This window comes from Xenopus laevis, chromosome 9_10L (genome assembly GCF_017654675.1).
Source record: "Xenopus laevis strain J_2021 chromosome 9_10L, Xenopus_laevis_v10.1, whole genome shotgun sequence".
NCBI lineage: Eukaryota > Metazoa > Chordata > Amphibia > Anura > Pipidae > Xenopus > Xenopus laevis.
In genome coordinates this window covers 100,344,368-100,361,787 of record NC_054387.1, presented here as the reverse complement: position 1 = coordinate 100,361,787, position 17,420 = coordinate 100,344,368, and the positions used below count along the sequence as shown (strand labels likewise).

The following is a 17,420-nucleotide window of genomic DNA, read 5'->3' as shown; positions in this document are numbered from 1 at the left end:
TTGCTTGTGTCTCTGCAACTGCACAGCGGTGGATGGTTAAATGATTTCTCCCCTTTATTATCAGGCACAGCCGCATACTGTAAATCCAGCTCCAGCACAGCTCTCCACTACAGCAGCTGCCACTACAACTCTGGTTCCAGCCCTACCACAACAGCCACCACCTCTGGCACAAGACAAATTCACACCGCACTTGCTGAATCAGAACCAGCAAATCAGAAAGGTTAGTCTTAACAAGAATATGATTGAGGGAAATTATACACGATTATTAAGGTTATGGGGGTTACACTATGTGTTCAGTACAAACGTTGTCCTGTTATTCTTGTGCCTAATTGTAGCCCTGTGTCTGCTCCATTTTTTCCCTCATCATCATTTTTATGTAAAACCGCCTGTGAACATGCAATATTACAAATAATTTTCCCACTGCATGTAAAAAGTTGCACATATGCAGTGCTATCACTGCCATGTCCTAACATTTTCTCCCTCGGATGTGGTGCCAAATCAACAAATATGATTCCTGTTTGAATGGGAATCTAATGAAACTGCTGACTTGCATGGTTTCCCAGATCTGCATTTTCGGGTGAGACACCGCCTCTTAGAGATCCAGAAATTCATGACATTTGACAGTGATTTAACCAAAGAAAATAATACAGCTGTCTAAGAATCACGTTTGCCTTTCACTTTAATGTTGCTAACATGCACTGCATCACTCTTAGTGTTATTAGCATGTATCCAGTAGAGGGCGATAATGTATTGAATTTTTATTTGCTTTACTAAAGGGTTTAAAACATAGATACAGCATTAGTTACACTCATAGGGGGCCTTGTCTGCAATTAATGCAGTATTCGTTGTGTGTTATTTTTCAAGTAATATCCTGACTTTATGTATTACAGCTTTGTCCGACTGCAACATCAGGCAACGTGTTTTCCTACCCACAGAATCTTGTTACTGCAGTTCCACAATCCTTCAGTGCTAGCATATCAACCAGTGCCCAGCCACAAAGAGCTGCCCAGGTTACTGCTGTGCAGAATGGTCCCACATCTCTTCATGAGGTTAGCGCATACTATCTGTGTGATGATGAGCAGAGTGCCGTTATTATGGTTTACTCCTGATATTCAATGTCACTTGGAAGCTCACGGCAGTTCACATTCAGGAATTTCCTGCAGCAACATACATTGATGTCAAGGGGAAATAACCTGTAGCTAACATATGTGACACTGCCCTAAAAGACAATCTTCTATGTGGCATTCCTTGTACTTATAGGGATCCTGTCATCGGAAAACATGTTTTTTTCGAAACGCATCAGTTAATAGTGCTACTCCAGCAGAATTCTGCACTGAAATCCGTTTCTCAAAAGAGCAAACAGATTTTTTTATATTCAATTTTGACATGGGGCTAGACATTTTGTCAATTTCCCAGCTGCCCCAGGTCATGTGACTTGTGCTCTGATAAACTTCAATCACTCTTTACTGCTGTACTGCAAGTTGGAGTGATATCACCCATTTTTCCCATGACAGTATCCCTTTAAGGAACATGCTAGCATCGAACACAAGCTACATATTTTGTGATACCTGCAAAAACAAGGAAGGAAGTCTTAAATATATTGATAATGGGTTGAGTGCAGAGGACCTCTTGCATTTGTCCTGCAAAAACAGAACATAACAACCCATGATAAGGTTTAAAGGGGAACTATCGCAAAAATTAAAATATAATATAAGCTTCATCATACTGAAATAAGAAACTTTCTAAATATAATCAATTAAAAATTCTGCATTGTTTCTGAAATAATCAAGTTTATCTCCACCGTGCTTTTGTTGTATCTGAAGCCTAATGGTCCAAGGCACTTGCAGTCTATGCTGTTATTTAGCTGCTAGGTACTCTGTAATTAGAGAGGTATTAAAGGACATGTAATCTGCTTTTGCTGTGCTTTCCTTTCTAATACCCCCTGCCACAGACACATTACAAAATGCCCATGGGGAATGGACATTTGTGGTCCAGTTAAAACATGGACTTTTTTTTATCTTTAGGCTTAGCATTTTTACTCTGGAAAAACTGACCTTCTTGAGAATTTGGCTGCCAGGCATATTACTGCACTCCTTTTCCTATCACATCAGCAGGGTGCCCATATTCATTCTGTGCTACATGATCTGTTTTTGGATTTAGAATGGCATTTCTCATTGTAGGTCGTGCCTTCTGCTACAGCACTGTTTATATTTGTTTTAGGTGCTTGAGGGTTGCACACAGGGAGATTAGTCGCTAGGCGACATATTTTCTCTAGTGCGGGCGACTAATCTCCCCAAATGCCTTCCCTCCAGCAAGAATGTGAATCGCAGCGGGATGGCATAGGTATTGCTTTGGTCTTCCAAGGTTTGCCCAAAATTGCTTCACTAGGAAACTTCAGTCGACTTCGGATAATGAAGCGATGCGTATGCCATCCCGCCGGCGATTCGTATTCTTGCTGGCAGGAAGGCATTTGGGGAGATTAGTCGCCCGCAGTAGAGAAGATTTAACGCTTAGCGACTAATCTCCCAGTGTGCCACCACCCTTATTGTGGATGAAGTCATTGGCAGTTTAATTTGTGCAATGTTTTTGTTTTCCTATTTTATTACTAAATAATGTTATCCATGCTAAATACCCCATAGAAGGTTAGTGTAGAAAGCTCTTCGTGTTCGGAAATATAGAGAGTAGGCAAAGGCCTTTGGAGTAGTATTGAGGCTAGGGTAGGGAGCCAATATGGAAGTCACTGCAAGCAAGCATGGTCACATATAACAACTGTCATTATCAACTATCATTTCTAGCATTGTAGTAGTGCGTGTTTTGATCGGTTGTTCTGGTATAACAGCAGACTTGACTTGACTTGATTTATAAGGAAAGTTAGGAAACACATAATATTTGCATCATCGGAAGGTCTTTTACATGAATGGTATTAAAAGAAATAAAAAAATAAATCCCATGTTCAATTAAGTAGGTTATTCCAAAGCAGCCAAACAGAAGCTCTCTTTTCTACATTGCTTCTATAAAAGAAACCCTACAGCATTTAGCCTATTGATATTTATTTTTCTATTACTGATATACAGATATATTCTTTTTTACAGCAGTCGTCTACCCCACCCCAGCCCCAGCAGTTCATTGTGCAGCAGCATCCCATGTTCAGCAGTCCTACCACCACTAAATCCAAGGACCCTCCCCGCTATGAAGAAGCCATAAAGCAAGCTCGCAACAATCCAGCATCACAGCCAGAGGTGGGTTCTTGCTAAAGGGAATACAATGGGTATACAATCACTGAACATTATTTTTTATAGTATTAGGGAGGGTTGAGGACCCTTTCACATAATCCATATCAATTTTAAACTGTTGCAAAGCCACTACTACGTTTTTCTCCGTAAATATATTTCTAATGGGGCTATTGACATGAAATTTACACCAGTTGTCAGTAACAGCCCAAGTAATCCACAAATACAAAGAAATAAAAAAAAAAGCCGTTGTTGGTAATGACCGCTTCAAGACGCCTGTGTAAATTTCATGCCAATAGCCCCATTAGAAATATATTTACTGAGAAAAACATTGATGTGTTCAACACTTATTTTCCCTGCCGTATATAGTTAGAACTCCACATTGACCAAAACTAAAACTTTATTGTGAGTAGTTTTCCCAGTGTTACGTTGTGCTATGTTAATAGTAGACACCTCTACCTTGAGTATTAGCTTGGACCAGAGACTATTACCCCTTCTTTTACAACTCTGCGTGGTGGAGGTGAGGGGCGTGGCATCATGTCTTTTGCCTGGACAGCTTGATAGATAGCTATTTCTGTTAAACTATTTTTTATATGGAATGTCTTTTTAAAGAAACGTTAGACCGGAGAGCAATTTCTTAATTTATTTTTAAAAATGTTATGCTTTCTATAGTATACTTTGTTGGATAGTATTAAAGATTTTCCAGTGATTGTTTTCCAAAAACAGTGCATTTCTGAAGTTCCCCTTGAAAAGGGAGAGCAGGTGCATGGAGCTATATGGGTTGCTTTATATTCATCAAGCAGTGTCTGTTCGCAGGTATCTAATGCACACAGCCAGCAGATGGATGACCTGTTTGACATTCTCATTAAAAGCGGAGGTAAGTGAAATTGGGGTTATTGCCATTCGGTACCAGGTGATTGCAAAGTGTTTAAATGAATACTTATGTTTATTAGACTTTTATAAGCAGGACTAAACTTGTAGAATATAAGTTATAAATATGAATAAGGGCAGGTCAAATTTGTTTGTTTATAAGCTATAATACAATGGGCCTTTTTAATCCATTCTTTGACTCGTTTTGGTTCGAAGGCTGACTGATTATCTATACGCATAAATTTCTCAAAAGAAAACCAGCCGTGGTCATTCAATGGCAGAACACAAACCTCCAGGTATTAAGTCCATTGCAGTGTGAAATAGCAAAACAATTGGTTTACTCCCTGATTCCCCTTTATGGGACAACTAATGAATCAGCAAAGTTGCATCCCTCAATGCATTGGGTAAAAACATTAATAAATTGTCCATTATATGTCAGAACACTGAACCTACTGCCTTTGACAACCTACCAGGCCTGGACTGGCAATCTGGATGATTTACATAGGAGTGTCTCAAGCAATAGCCCTAGATATGGTCAAAAACTACTATAGAATAGCAATCAGTACCATCAATCAATAACACCGCCCAAAAGGGTAATCTAAATGTATCTCTTTAACTGGCATATTGCAACCTGATCCACCTCTAGCATCTCTGTGTGCCCCAGATTCTAAACAGTATAGGGTACATTTTGTATATGATGTGGGAATGTAGAATTCAAATAAGGATTTTTTGCTGATGTGGGAATGTAGATGAATTTTACAGTTTTGAAACTGTTCTGTGGGGGTATAGACACAAGCAAAAATTGTTGGGCCCAAAATGTTGTGTTGCAAACCCTGTGTTATTTCCAGTGTGTCACCACAACTAAAGGTGGCCATACACATTATGGGTGAAACATTTGGCGATTTGTTCCCTTAATTGAGCCCAGCACTTGAAGTCATAAAAGAGCCTCTTTTCTTTCTAGTCACTTAAATAGATAATATTTTGATTTTGTAAACTAGGTAAATCTTTATTTCCCCTATATTAGTTTGTGCCATGTGTATTAGGCATTCATAATAGTCTGAGTCTGTGTTTGTAGGAGAGAGAGAGAGAGAGAGAGAGAGAGAGAGCTTGCTTTCTTCTATTCAAGCTTTTCCCATTGTCCTCAACACTGACTCCTTTAGGAGTCTTAAATCGATTGTGTTATTCCTAGTTATGGAAAATGCACCTACCAAGGCAAGACTATTCTAACCTCTTAAACCATACTCCAGTCATTATGCCTTTCTCCCTGACTATACATATTCCCAGCTGAGTCATTCAGTAATAACAAAACATAGGTGGCATCGGTGAGAATCCATTCGTCTCCTGTATCAAGCTATATTTGTAGGATAGATGTACCTCGCGTGAGACTTAACTAATTCCCTTTCTACAGGGGGTGTATTTTAAGACCAAAATGTTTACACCTATGGCTGTGCTACTAAGCAGGTGGCAGCCATTTCATTGCTGTGTTGATGTCCATGAGATGCATGCTTGGCACTAGTCTAGAGTAACCATTTCAGATAAATGTAGCACACCACTGTCAATGCTAGCATGGAGATTCCAAAAATCAACATCTGAAATGGAGACATGGGCATGACATAAAGATGGAGTATGGTCTGCCATAGCATCTGCAGAGTTTCAGGTCATGGCACTTTGCTGCAACACTTGTCATAGAAAGGACCATTGGCTATACACTAGGAGACAGAGGCAGTAGAGAGCTGTATATTATTTTGTAAGAAAGGTAATACATTCCAACAGCACACATCGGGGAATGGGTTACAATATGTTCCCCTCCCAGTGTGTTTTTCCTTCATTCACTCAGCTATAATGTGACACATTTGAATTAGAAACATGCACAGCTTCTTACTTAAAACGTTTATTTGTGCATTTTATTCGCAGCAAAAATTCATGTTAATACATTAACGTTACATTAGTAAATGTTTGCAGAGCCTGCCTTTCCACGTATTACGGACAGACCTTTGGTCCGAGTGATCTCAGTGTAAAACTCCATGATGGAATAATGCAGCTGTCAGAACTAACCTTTAAAGGGGCAGTTTACCTATAGATTACATTTTAATATGATGTAGGCATACTAGTATGGTCTTATCTTTGCCTTTTTTGAATTATTTAGCTTTTTGTTCAGCAGCTCTCCAGTTTGGTATTTCAGCAGCTACCAGGAAGTGGTTTGAATGGAAGACTGGAAAATAGCCTCAAAGAGCAATATTTGTTTTGCTGATGGGAGTCAGTGACACCCCCCAGCAACCAGTGTTTTTTTGGTTTTTTTTTGTAGCTTTATCATATGCAAATAGAGACTCCATAACACTACTGGTATTTTAACATAAACTAAAGGTCCTATTTTAATCCTTATGATTCTTCTGTGACAACCTTTGCTCATCCAGATATAACACTGCAATGTTTCTGGTCAGGACAGATTTTTAGGTTTCTTTCACCAGTGATGTTTTAGCAAGCATGATTTATTTCTTCCTGCATGGAACTGAGAGATCACACGCAACATTGCATGCAGACTTTCTAGAATCAGTGACACTGAAGCCACAGAACCAATACCCTAATTTCTCCCTTGTTCTGTCTTATAACCATTAGTTTTCAATTTCGATCTTGCCTTGGGGCCAATTCAGGTTTAAAACGAGCCGATAGTGGAATTTTCCAGAGTTCAAAGCTAACGTATCCCAGTTTTCCAGAGCTGTGATCCTGTCTTGCTGCGAGGTGAAGTAAATATACATTGAAAGCCTGGAGACTAACCTTCCGTTCTTACCAATCATCCTCATGGAGAAACACTGTTGATAGGAGGATGACAGACTAATGTTACAGGCATTTTGGCCTCTGACAGTAAAACTGAAGCCAAACTTAAATAAGCAACAGCTGAAGGAAAATTAAACCATGAACTGAGTAGGCAACTCATCACTTTTTTTTTTTTTTTGTGCGAACCCGGTCATCCTATTGGTCATCTTAACTCTTCTCATGCACAATTTATGCACACGGATATCTGTAAAGGTTTCCTCTGAGTCATAGGGGGAATTCACAAAAGTGTCAGTAAGTACACAGTTCTTAAAGTGTCTATTGCCAAATTGTAAAAAAGTCCTAAAAACGATTCCCCAACATTTTCCTATGGCGGAGACATTTTGGAAAAAAAAAAGGTCATACATATGACACAAAAATAATCACGCCCACTTTTTAACAACTTTTTTAAAAGATTATTGGTAGAGTTGTAAAATTGAGGGGAAATGACTGTGAATAAGTCGCAATATTTTTGTGAATTCCCCCGAGAGTGTTGCCTTTACTAATTGCAAAGAGCATCATTTTGCCAGTAAATTTGATTCCACTGTGCAGGGAAGATAATGTACGGCCCCACAGCTTCCTAAATTCTCCAAAACACACCCCTAATAGTGAATGTTAAAGAAGGGTCAGACTGGGCTGGTGGAACACTGGGAGAAAACCTCACAGGCCCAGGTCCGCTCCCCTGACTGCCGCCTTCTCAAAGTTTGCGATGTAGCATGCATGAGCGCACATACGGGGGGTGATGTTGGAAGGAGGGATGGCCCTGGTGGTGGGTGGACCCCCAATGCCCCAGTCCAATGCCATGTTAAAGCCAAAGGATACAAGAACAATATTTAAGGATAAAACATACTACTATATTTATTTTAGCTGCTAACCCTCGAGGGCAAACAAGGCGTGCTGCAGCCTTTCCCCTACCCCACCCCCAAACATTATTCATCTTGTGCCAAAAATGTAAGACAATTAATATAGAAATAGCATAATGGGGCTTGTATTTCTACATATTTTCCCTCAGAACAGAAAAGGCGGAATGCATATATCATACAGAACTGGCTTCTTCCCAGGACTTGCAGGACGTTAACTCCTGACAGTTAAATTAAAGGACTCGGCTCACAAGAGATTTGAGTTGGAGAGCAGTCGATGCAGTTGTATGAAAAACAAGGCTTGACTACCCGTTTATGACCTGTTAAGCTGTATTGCAGTCAGATACATCTTCCAGGTTTGCAGTCTGGTTCTAACTGCAGGAACTGTACCATTGCAGGTTCTGCGGTTACAGCTGCATTGCATGGCCATATTCTCACCTAGTTTCAATATTCTGCACCATCAGACTAGATACACTTGATTCCCCAGTTGACAGTTGATTTTGGACAGTGACGCTTATGTCAAATATGGAAAAGTACCGGTTAAAGCCATAGTAATTTGAAGCAAATATAAATAATTATATTGAAAGAATGGGAACTTGCAGAACACAGCCCTTATTTCCATTTCACACTTCCTGCCCCATTCATGTAACTGACATCAGATGGGTTGGAAGTAAGTTTTTTGCATTGGTCTGATTTTTCTCCAGACCAAAAATCATATTCACATTTTGCATGGAAATCATATGTACATCTAGATAACATTGTTTTTTAGACATTGCTAGCTCTGTCTATCCCTAGAAAATAGCGTATAAGGGCTGCACACCATTCTCTGGATGATGGATTACAGACTGCCAAACTGAATTTTTTTGCACTTTATGTTCTATTTTCTAATTAGTTGAAAGAAGTAAAAATAAATCTGCAGTTGTAAACTACACCTATAAACATAATACTGTACATTGTAATGTGTATTTATGGATGACACTTAAGCTGTTCTTGTTCCTGGAACTGCAGTCTGATTACTGGTGTCTTGTGCAGAGGGTGACATAGGGACTTGGCCAAGTTTATGACAATCCGGCTCCCCTGTGTGTCAGAGTCCAAATGTTACAGACCTCCTCATTGTCAGACATGCCGTGTATTCCGGTAATACACAGAATGGCTTTATATTCAAGTAAATGTTTCCACTGACAGGTCCCAAAATATTTGGAATATGCTGTGTCTTTTAAAAGCTGTGAAAAGTTATTTAGCATTGCTCTTGTTCATTTTTGGATACATCTCCATCTGTGCTGAAGCAGACATCTTCCAGGAAAGTTCTCAGAAAGGGAGGAACAAGCACTTATTCCCATAAGCTAGTAGGAAGCAGCACACAATATATGTGGTCACTTATAAATGGCTTCTTCCTCAGAATGACATGCGATGCTCTTTGCAGTCTACTTTGGTTTCAGCTAGCATGCCAGTTTCTAATATTTAACAGCCTTCCCTGTCCATTTGAACACAAGCTCCCTACAGCCTGAAGCTGTCCATACATGTACGATATGTTTCATGTTTAGTGCATGTATGCTGGACAGATGATCCCGGTCAATATCTATGTACCATGTTATTTTCATAATGGGCCATGTCAGGCCTGAAACGTTGCTGTAATAATCTAAATTGGTGATGTAAAGGCATTTTTAATTCTAAAGAAAATACATGGTGCTGTTCCACGTTGAATCCCCAATATATATGTACCATACATAATTGTCAGGCTTGAAAATTCCATGTGCTGTTGTGCCTTGTCGGGGGCAGTTCATGGAGCAAACGAGGAAGTGGAGCCACAGAAGGCTGTGAGGCCAAACAGTACAGGATTGCCCTGTGTATGGTCACATTTAACCATCTACATATTCTGCATACCACAAAGTTTGTTTTGTTGTAATGCACATCTAGGTAGTTGGGACAGTGTTCCCAATATAACTCGATTATTATTTTCTTTTTTTGGGATAGGTTATAAGTGAACTATCCTAAAGAAAGCGGAGCTCTTGAATAGGTTGTGAGATGTGAAACTGTCCTGGGAAATTTCTGCTGACCTGCAGTTGGACTTCCTTGCTTTGAGACCATTAGTTTTATTTTGTGTCTTGTTCCAATTCCTGGAGTTCCACTAGAGTAGCCAGGCCTCGGTGCACCCGCTTGACCAACGGTAGTTAGATTCCTGATCACAGTCCAATTAACTATCTCCTGCCTGATCCAGTGCCTGGTCAGCATCCAAAACACCATCTCGGGGGCTATATTGGTGAGTTTGCCACCATGTCTACTCATGTGTCTGTCTGACCATTAACCCAAGCCATTTGTATATATCTAGCTACAACTATTTAATCTATGGAGGTGATCACAGGCTAATTGGAAAGGACAGATGAATTAAGCCCTCATCATTGGAAAGTCACAGTTATTGACTGCACCACTAGCTCTATAACAGTGATCTGCAACCAGTGGCTTGTGAGCAACATATTATTCACCAATCCCTTGGTGGTCATTTTTGAATTCCTGGCTTGGAGGCAAGCTTTGGTTGCATAAAAACCAAGTGTAAAAAGAACTGGTCCACATGCTGATCACAGCACTTATTGTGCCACCCAGGAACATTTTTTTATGCTTGCTTGCTTGAATGTTGCTCACTGGTAAAAAAAAAAAAAAAAAGTTGGGGACCCCTGGTCGTAATTTGGATCTCCATACTTTAAGTCTGCTAAAACATAATTTAATTAAACCTTGTAGATTGTTTTACCTCCAATAGGGATTAATTAAATCTTAGTTGGGATCAAGTAGAAGGTACCGTTTTATTATTACAGAGAAAAGGAAAATCATTTTTAAAAATTTGAATTATTTCATTGAAATGAAGTCTACTGCCTTCCTGTAATCCGGAACTTTCTGGATAACAGGCTTACGGATAACAGATCCCATGCCTGTATTCTATTTTACTTTGAGAGCTAGTGACATAAAAGAAGGCCTTACTTTGGAGTGTTACTGCTTCATTTCATTTACTCATTTGAGAGGGAACTGCCATTTTTGACAATGATAAATTTGAAATGTTTGAGTTATTGGTCTGTGGGTTAAGAGGATTTGGCTGATAACCTTCACTACAAAGGACTTTTTGTTGAATTTAAAAAAAAAGTGCTATATGCATTATCTTACATTTTTATGATGTATAAAACACCAGCACTCAGTAGCAATATCATTATGTGCAGCTCCATATGGCTGATCCCACATCTATGGATAAATACAAATTTCACAGCAAAGGAATGCTCTGTGCGCACAGTAAGCTTCGCTGTCATGCTTTTCTCTTTTCCTAAAGTGAAGGCTACTGAAGATACATATGGGCGATTTCCCAGAAGCAAAGTATAATGTTGCCTCTCTTTTGTCTTCGCAGCGTCTGACATGGCAAGTCCTTTCAGCGCCGAACGAGTTAGAAAAGCCTAGTGATGCAATTTCCCTTTTTATTTAGCACCTAAGGGAGACAGAGCAAGGAGTGCAGCTTGAGAATCCATTACAAGTCTCAGCAGGGAGCGCGTAGGCTGATTATTTTTATGGCAAGCGGTCAATTCCAGAGCTCTGTTTCATCTTGCTGTCAAAGAATCCTGATGTTAATGAGAGTGCTGAGATTTAAACATCTGATAGCTAGCAGTTAGCTTGAGTTTCAACCACATCCGAAGTTCTGTGCATTTCTGCCTTCTAAAGTAAAACTATGGGGAAAAAAAACTGAATCCAGAGAAGATAAATGGATCTGAGCCAGACATTTCCATCTAATCCAGCAGTGTCATCCAGCGACCGTAACCAGACACGTGTTTGTTTATCATTTGCAGCAGATCAAATTAAACACATTAGAACCTTATTAAAGATTTAACTGAATGCTATCGGAATTGTTTAGGAAAAGCAAACAAGCTGTGAGCTGTGTAGAAATTACTGGCACATCTCCGGAAGCGCTGGAACCGATGCCTGACATTCGCCTTTCTAGTTCTGCGTCACATTTGGCCTCATCAAGTGCAATTGTCTTGTTTATCACATGCAGTCTAGTAAATGAGCCGTAGAGGGAATTATAAATGTTTTCTTAGAGAATTAGAAAGAGATCAAGGGGTTGCTATTAGGAGACAATTTGCAATTGGTTTTAATTTTTTACTATGTGCGGTTTTTGAGTTATTTAGTTTTTTGTTCAGCAGCTCTCCAGTTTGGAGTTTCACCAATCTGGATGCTAGGGTCAAAATCACCCTAGCAACCCTGCACTGATTTAAATAAGAATAAGACGTAGCAATAACAATATATTTGTAGCTTTACAGAGCAATGTTTTTTTTAGATGGGGGTCACTGACCCCCATTTAAAAGCTGGAAAGAGTCAGAAGAAGGCAAAGCATTCAAAAACTATATATAAGAAAAAATAAAGTCCACATGAAAAGTTGTTTAGAATTAGCCATTCTATAACCTACTAAAAGTTAACTAAACCAAAAATACATTCACGAGACAGAAAAGTTTCCTCTTTTGTTCCTCAGCAGTTATTTTGCTTTAGCCATTTTAGGTTTACCAAGGCTTACTGTTTACTGTTCTGCACAAAGCATAAGGGCATTATCATTGCCGCTACTTGCTAGTCATTAACTTCTCATTTTAAGCAGGGCATACGCTTGGCATGATAAACCTCATATATGCAGTTGGTGTGTGTGACCGAGTTGCCCAGCATTGCCCTCTCTTATACACTGTGCTCTCCTTGGTGGTATAATTGATAGTTGTGTGTATGTGTATAATGATATAAACTCCACAGTTAAAGGAACAGTTCAGTGTAAACATAAAAACTGGGTAAATAGGCTGTGTTTCTAATATAGTTAGTTATAGCCATAAATGTAATGTATAAAGGCTGGAGTGACTGGATGTCTAACAGAATACAACTGCTTTTCAGCTCTCTAACTCTGAGTTAGTCAGAAACTTGAAGGGGGGGCCACATAAGACATAACTAACTATATTAAAAATATTTTTTTATTTTGCACAGCCTATCTATTTACCCAGTTTTTATTTTTATACTGAACAATTCCTTTAAGGAGCGTCCCAGTTTTTTAGCACTTTAGTGAGATTTTTTGTTCATATATGTTGTGCCTATTAAATGCACCATCTAAACTAAAGCTGGCCATACAAGGTGTGATAGGATCAGGTACTTTGCTTATAAATTGGCATATCACTTCACTATCGCTGTTGGTGGGCTTCTCAGCATCCCCTATGACAGACCGTTGTTTAATCATCACATTCAATGGTACTCTGCGGTTCATGAAACATAACGATAATGTGGCGTGCCTCCCACTGTGTCTGTGCAGCAGTTATGTAGGTTTAACACGCGCAGCCCATGTAGAGCCCACAATTGAATGCAAAGGTAGATTAAGTGCGCTGTGGGTCAGGTAACCCCGACCATCTGCCACATATTACTAGTTGGAATTTTGGTAGATGCAGGAAATTTATCAAAAAAATGTGACTGCTCAAAAAAGTGAGCAAATGTTCGTACATTTGTTTGCACCTTATTTTTTTGAAGGGGTTGTTGGCCTTTCAACAGTTTTTTCCGTTCAGTTGTTTTCAGATTGTTCTGCACAAATAAAGACTGTTTTCCCTAATTGCTTTCCATGTTTTATTTTTGACCATTTTTACAAAATTGAAGTTCAAAATTTCAATGTTCCTGACACTAGAAGGTGATAAATGAAGGTTTAAGTTTCAATTTTAGAAAAACGGCCACACATAGAAAATAGAAATTAATTGGAAAAAGTCTTTATTTTTGGTGAACTATCTGAAAATAACAACTGAAAAAAGTGTTTCACAGACTTCTGCTCCATTTTTTCACATTATCTTTATTTAATTTTCCCTTGCATTTTGGCTAAAACTTTCCATTAAATGAAGCTGGTTTTAGGGCAGAGACACACGTGGAGATTCGGGGAGATTTATTTGCCAGGTGACAGACCGCCTCTTCTTTGGGAGACTAATCTTGCCTAACTAGAATCTAAATCTTCGGCGGGGTGACACTCGGAGTTGAGGCTGCTTCAGACGACTTCGGAAAATGAGGCGATTTAGAGTCTAGCCGGCGGGAAGGCAGTTCGGGGAGATTAGTTGCCCGAAGAAGAGGCGATTTGTTGCCGGTTGACTAATCTTACCGAATCTCCACATGTGTCTTTGCCCTTACAGTTTTGATTCCATGCAGGGCACTATATGCAAGGAGATTGCTTGTTCTCCCTGTGGGTTTTCCCTGGTTTCCTCCCACACACAGGCAGGTTAATTGGCTCCAGAAAAGATTCACCATAGATTGTATCCTCTACTGGGTAGACACCAATGTGAATGCTGTGTAATTACTGTAACAAGCTGTAGGATATGTTATGTAAATCAAGTATAATAATTGTCAGTTGTATTCATGTGCTTTAATTATTATCCTACAATTGGCTAAATATTTGTATCTTGCTCTCCCCTGTGCAGAGATTTCCCCTCTAATTAAGGAAGAGCCGTCGCCCATATCAAAGATGAGACCTGTTACTGCCAATGTGACCACTATGCCAGTGAACACTGTAGTATCAAGACCGCCTCCGCAAATCCATGTAGCCCCACCTCTGTCTCTAGAGTCAACCAACAGCTTGTCGGTTAGCTTAGAGAGCCAATTAGAAGCCTTCTTGGATGGAACTTTACCTTCAGGAAATAACATTCCGCACCTCGAAAGCAACAGTGATGACAGAGAAACGTTTTCACTCATAGACGACCTCAACAATGATCTTCTCCAAAACTCTGCCATGCTGGATCATGAATCTACTCCCATGGAGACCACCGATACTCCGTTCACAGCAAACAGCTGCTTATCTCTTGATCTCACTGACAACATGGAGTGGCTGGACCTTACCATGCCCAATTCTGCATCTTCACTAAACCCTCTAAGCTCTACTCTCCCGAGTATGTTTTCCACTGACTTCCTGGATTCCAGTGACTTACACTTGCATTGGGAATAGGGCTTCACATGAGGGTTGCCTCTTTCATTTCATTTTGGTAAAAGGCTTGTGTGCATAGTCTGCACCAAACAGCCGAGAGATCTGCAGTCTGCAGCCGCTGGAGTTTACTCTCAGATCTCCTGTCCTTATCAAACCACTACAGGTCACCATTGTAGGCAAGACGTTCGTTCTTGATGGTAGGTCATATCTGTACAAAAGTAGGAAATTGAATGAAACACAAAAACGGCAAAGGGACGTGTACTCTCAAGTACAAATATATTGCATAAAAATTGCATTTAATGTGTAGAAAAGAAAAAAAAATGTCAAATTTTGTTTCTATTGACAAAACTGCACTTGACTGTTACTGTGAGCAGGCTGAGCCAATGTACATTCATTCTGAGACAGAGACCACTGGCTGGTTCAGTGCAACTTCACTTGGGATCGAACTCTGACTAGTATATATATATATATCTATATATATATATATATGTGTGTGTGTGTGTGTTTTAACCTGTATGGCCATTTCTAGATCCCTCGTATCAAAGGATGATGCTTTGCTTTGTTTAACCAACAGCTGTAAGATCCAGTGGAAGACTGAGCTGTTATATTATTGAATACAACAGGCTTCTCTCTCTCTCTGTAACATGTTTATAATGGAAAATTGGGGGGGGGAGATATTGGTTGCACAAATATATTTTTATTTTATTCCTCTAGGAAGCTGGAGTCTGTAAAATTGGAAACTGAATTGTACAGAGTTTATGAATGTCTTTGTTTTTCTGCGTATTACAGAGGAAACACGAGGAAGCTCTTATTAGCCACTTCTTCTAAACGAGCCGTGGTTTCAAAGAAATGAGGAGAGGTTAATGTAGGCTGTAAATACGATGTATAATCCTCATAGCTTTGTCATGAAGACACACACAAGGAATATATTTTATACTGAATCACTATATACTGAGATAAATTTGTATAATTCCTTAGGATAAATGGAATGAAAAGCATGCACCTCTGTTATGTCTCCTCTCTCGTGTAGATAAACTTGTCATGATCTCAGCGCAAAATAGCGCTAATGTTTGTTGGAACATTTTTCAAGTAAAATTGTTTAAAACACCAATATGTGTAGTATTTACCATTTTACAAGCCGCCATTATTATTATTATTATTTTATTTGCTCAGAGCTGAAAGAGAATGCGGCGCAGGGAGACGGTGTTAGACAAGTCTGTTCTACTGCTAGTTTTTTAGAATTGGTTTTCTAAGGGTGTTTAACCATATTGTCCCATCTTCAACACTACTGTCTCTTTAAGGAGCTGAATCAAAGAAATGTACAGATCCTAATAATAATGTAAATATACAAGTCATATACCCGTGCATGTATTATAGAGAGGCATAGTTTCTTATATAAAAGTATAAAGTCCTATGAGCCTTTTATTTTTGCAAGCGTTGAATGACAGAACATGAACTGACTTATGTGGGTTGACAGGGGAAGCTTATAGGCAATAAGCTGCTCTAAAATATGTAATTAGTCAGTTTATGTAGATAACATTAGAAGAGGGTCTCTCTTTCTGAAATCCTAATGCCATGGATGGTAAGGCTTCTTTTATTCTTCTTGGCCCTTCTTAGTCTGGCCAAGTCAGTTCATCGGACTGGCCAAGTGTTTTGCAGCAGGATTGGTTCACAAGTGATTTTTATATATCAAAGTTATGTTGAGAAACAATAAAGTTGTCATTAATCCGTTTGGAACCAAGGAGCCAATGAGACCTTAAGATTGGCGTCCCCCCTAGGTCATTACAACTGGGCATTGGATACAGTAGCTACTTATAGGCCTGGAATCAGATGCTTTTATTTATAAATATAACCCTTTATACAAATGAAGACATGATTTCTAATATTTACAATCAGGATCCCCCAGTGTTCCACCTGCATGAGACTTTGCATTGTAAAGAACACAACTGGGTGGTGCTAATTTACTAAATGCATTTAGCCTGTAACCATGATTGGTAATGTCTTCATAGTGAACACTGCACTAAATAAATGTTTCCTAGGAACCATGTTTTGCTTCTCTAAATATAGAAAACCTTATTTTATATACATGCCATTGTTCCGTAGTCAGTCTCAAATCTAAAAGCAAACTGCACATTCATTATACTTGTATATGGTGACTAATTTCCATTCATTTGATGTTAAACAGTAGAGAATGTTTGTAAATGTACATGTACTGCCCGAGTCATTGAAGCTTTTGCTTGGAAACCTACAGAATAGCTTGATAAACAGCAACTGCAACAGCGCCCCTAGTGATCATAACTAAATGTAGTTGTTGAAATTGTTGAGCATAGAAAGTCAAAGCAAACGGCTTCCGATCCAAATCTGCAAGTATATGGGGAAATCCTTTATTGCTTTGGCAAGAACTGCAGCTTTTGTGTAAATATTTGGGATTTCTTACAGGGGGGAAATCCTCTCATTTATTTCTATGTTATACACGTTCCTTCTCTCTGCATTCCTAGATATATACTATTTTAACATGGTTCCCCCATACCCGCATTTTATATATAGACTTTATCTGTCAGTGTAACGCGAGGCATGTATCAAATCCCACAGAAGAAGAAGAAGAAACTGCTTCATGGAGGGAAGTGACTGGCCCCACATACAGCAGCAATGGAGTTAGCAGTTGGGGCACAGAGAGGAACAAACTCATTCAGACAGCTG

At 39.3% G+C, this 17,420-nt stretch overlaps 1 protein-coding gene across 8 annotated transcripts in view; it reads left to right on the top strand.

Annotated features, from left to right (window-relative positions):
* Positions 1-15,831, top strand: part of mrtfb.L (myocardin related transcription factor B L homeolog) — a 193,104-nt gene extending 177,273 nt beyond the window's left edge. For all 8 annotated transcript variants that reach the window (XM_018236311.2, XM_018236310.2, XM_018236312.2 and 5 more), the window contains 5 exons: positions 65-220; positions 891-1,049; positions 3,093-3,239; positions 4,047-4,107; positions 14,221-15,831. In XM_018236311.2, coding sequence (XP_018091800.1) covers positions 65-220; positions 891-1,049; positions 3,093-3,239; positions 4,047-4,107; positions 14,221-14,741 — 1,044 coding nt within the window. In that variant the 3' untranslated portion in view covers positions 14,742-15,831. The remainder of the gene's footprint in view (positions 1-64; positions 221-890; positions 1,050-3,092; positions 3,240-4,046; positions 4,108-14,220) is intronic.
* The last annotated feature ends 1,589 nt before the right edge of the window (positions 15,832-17,420 follow it).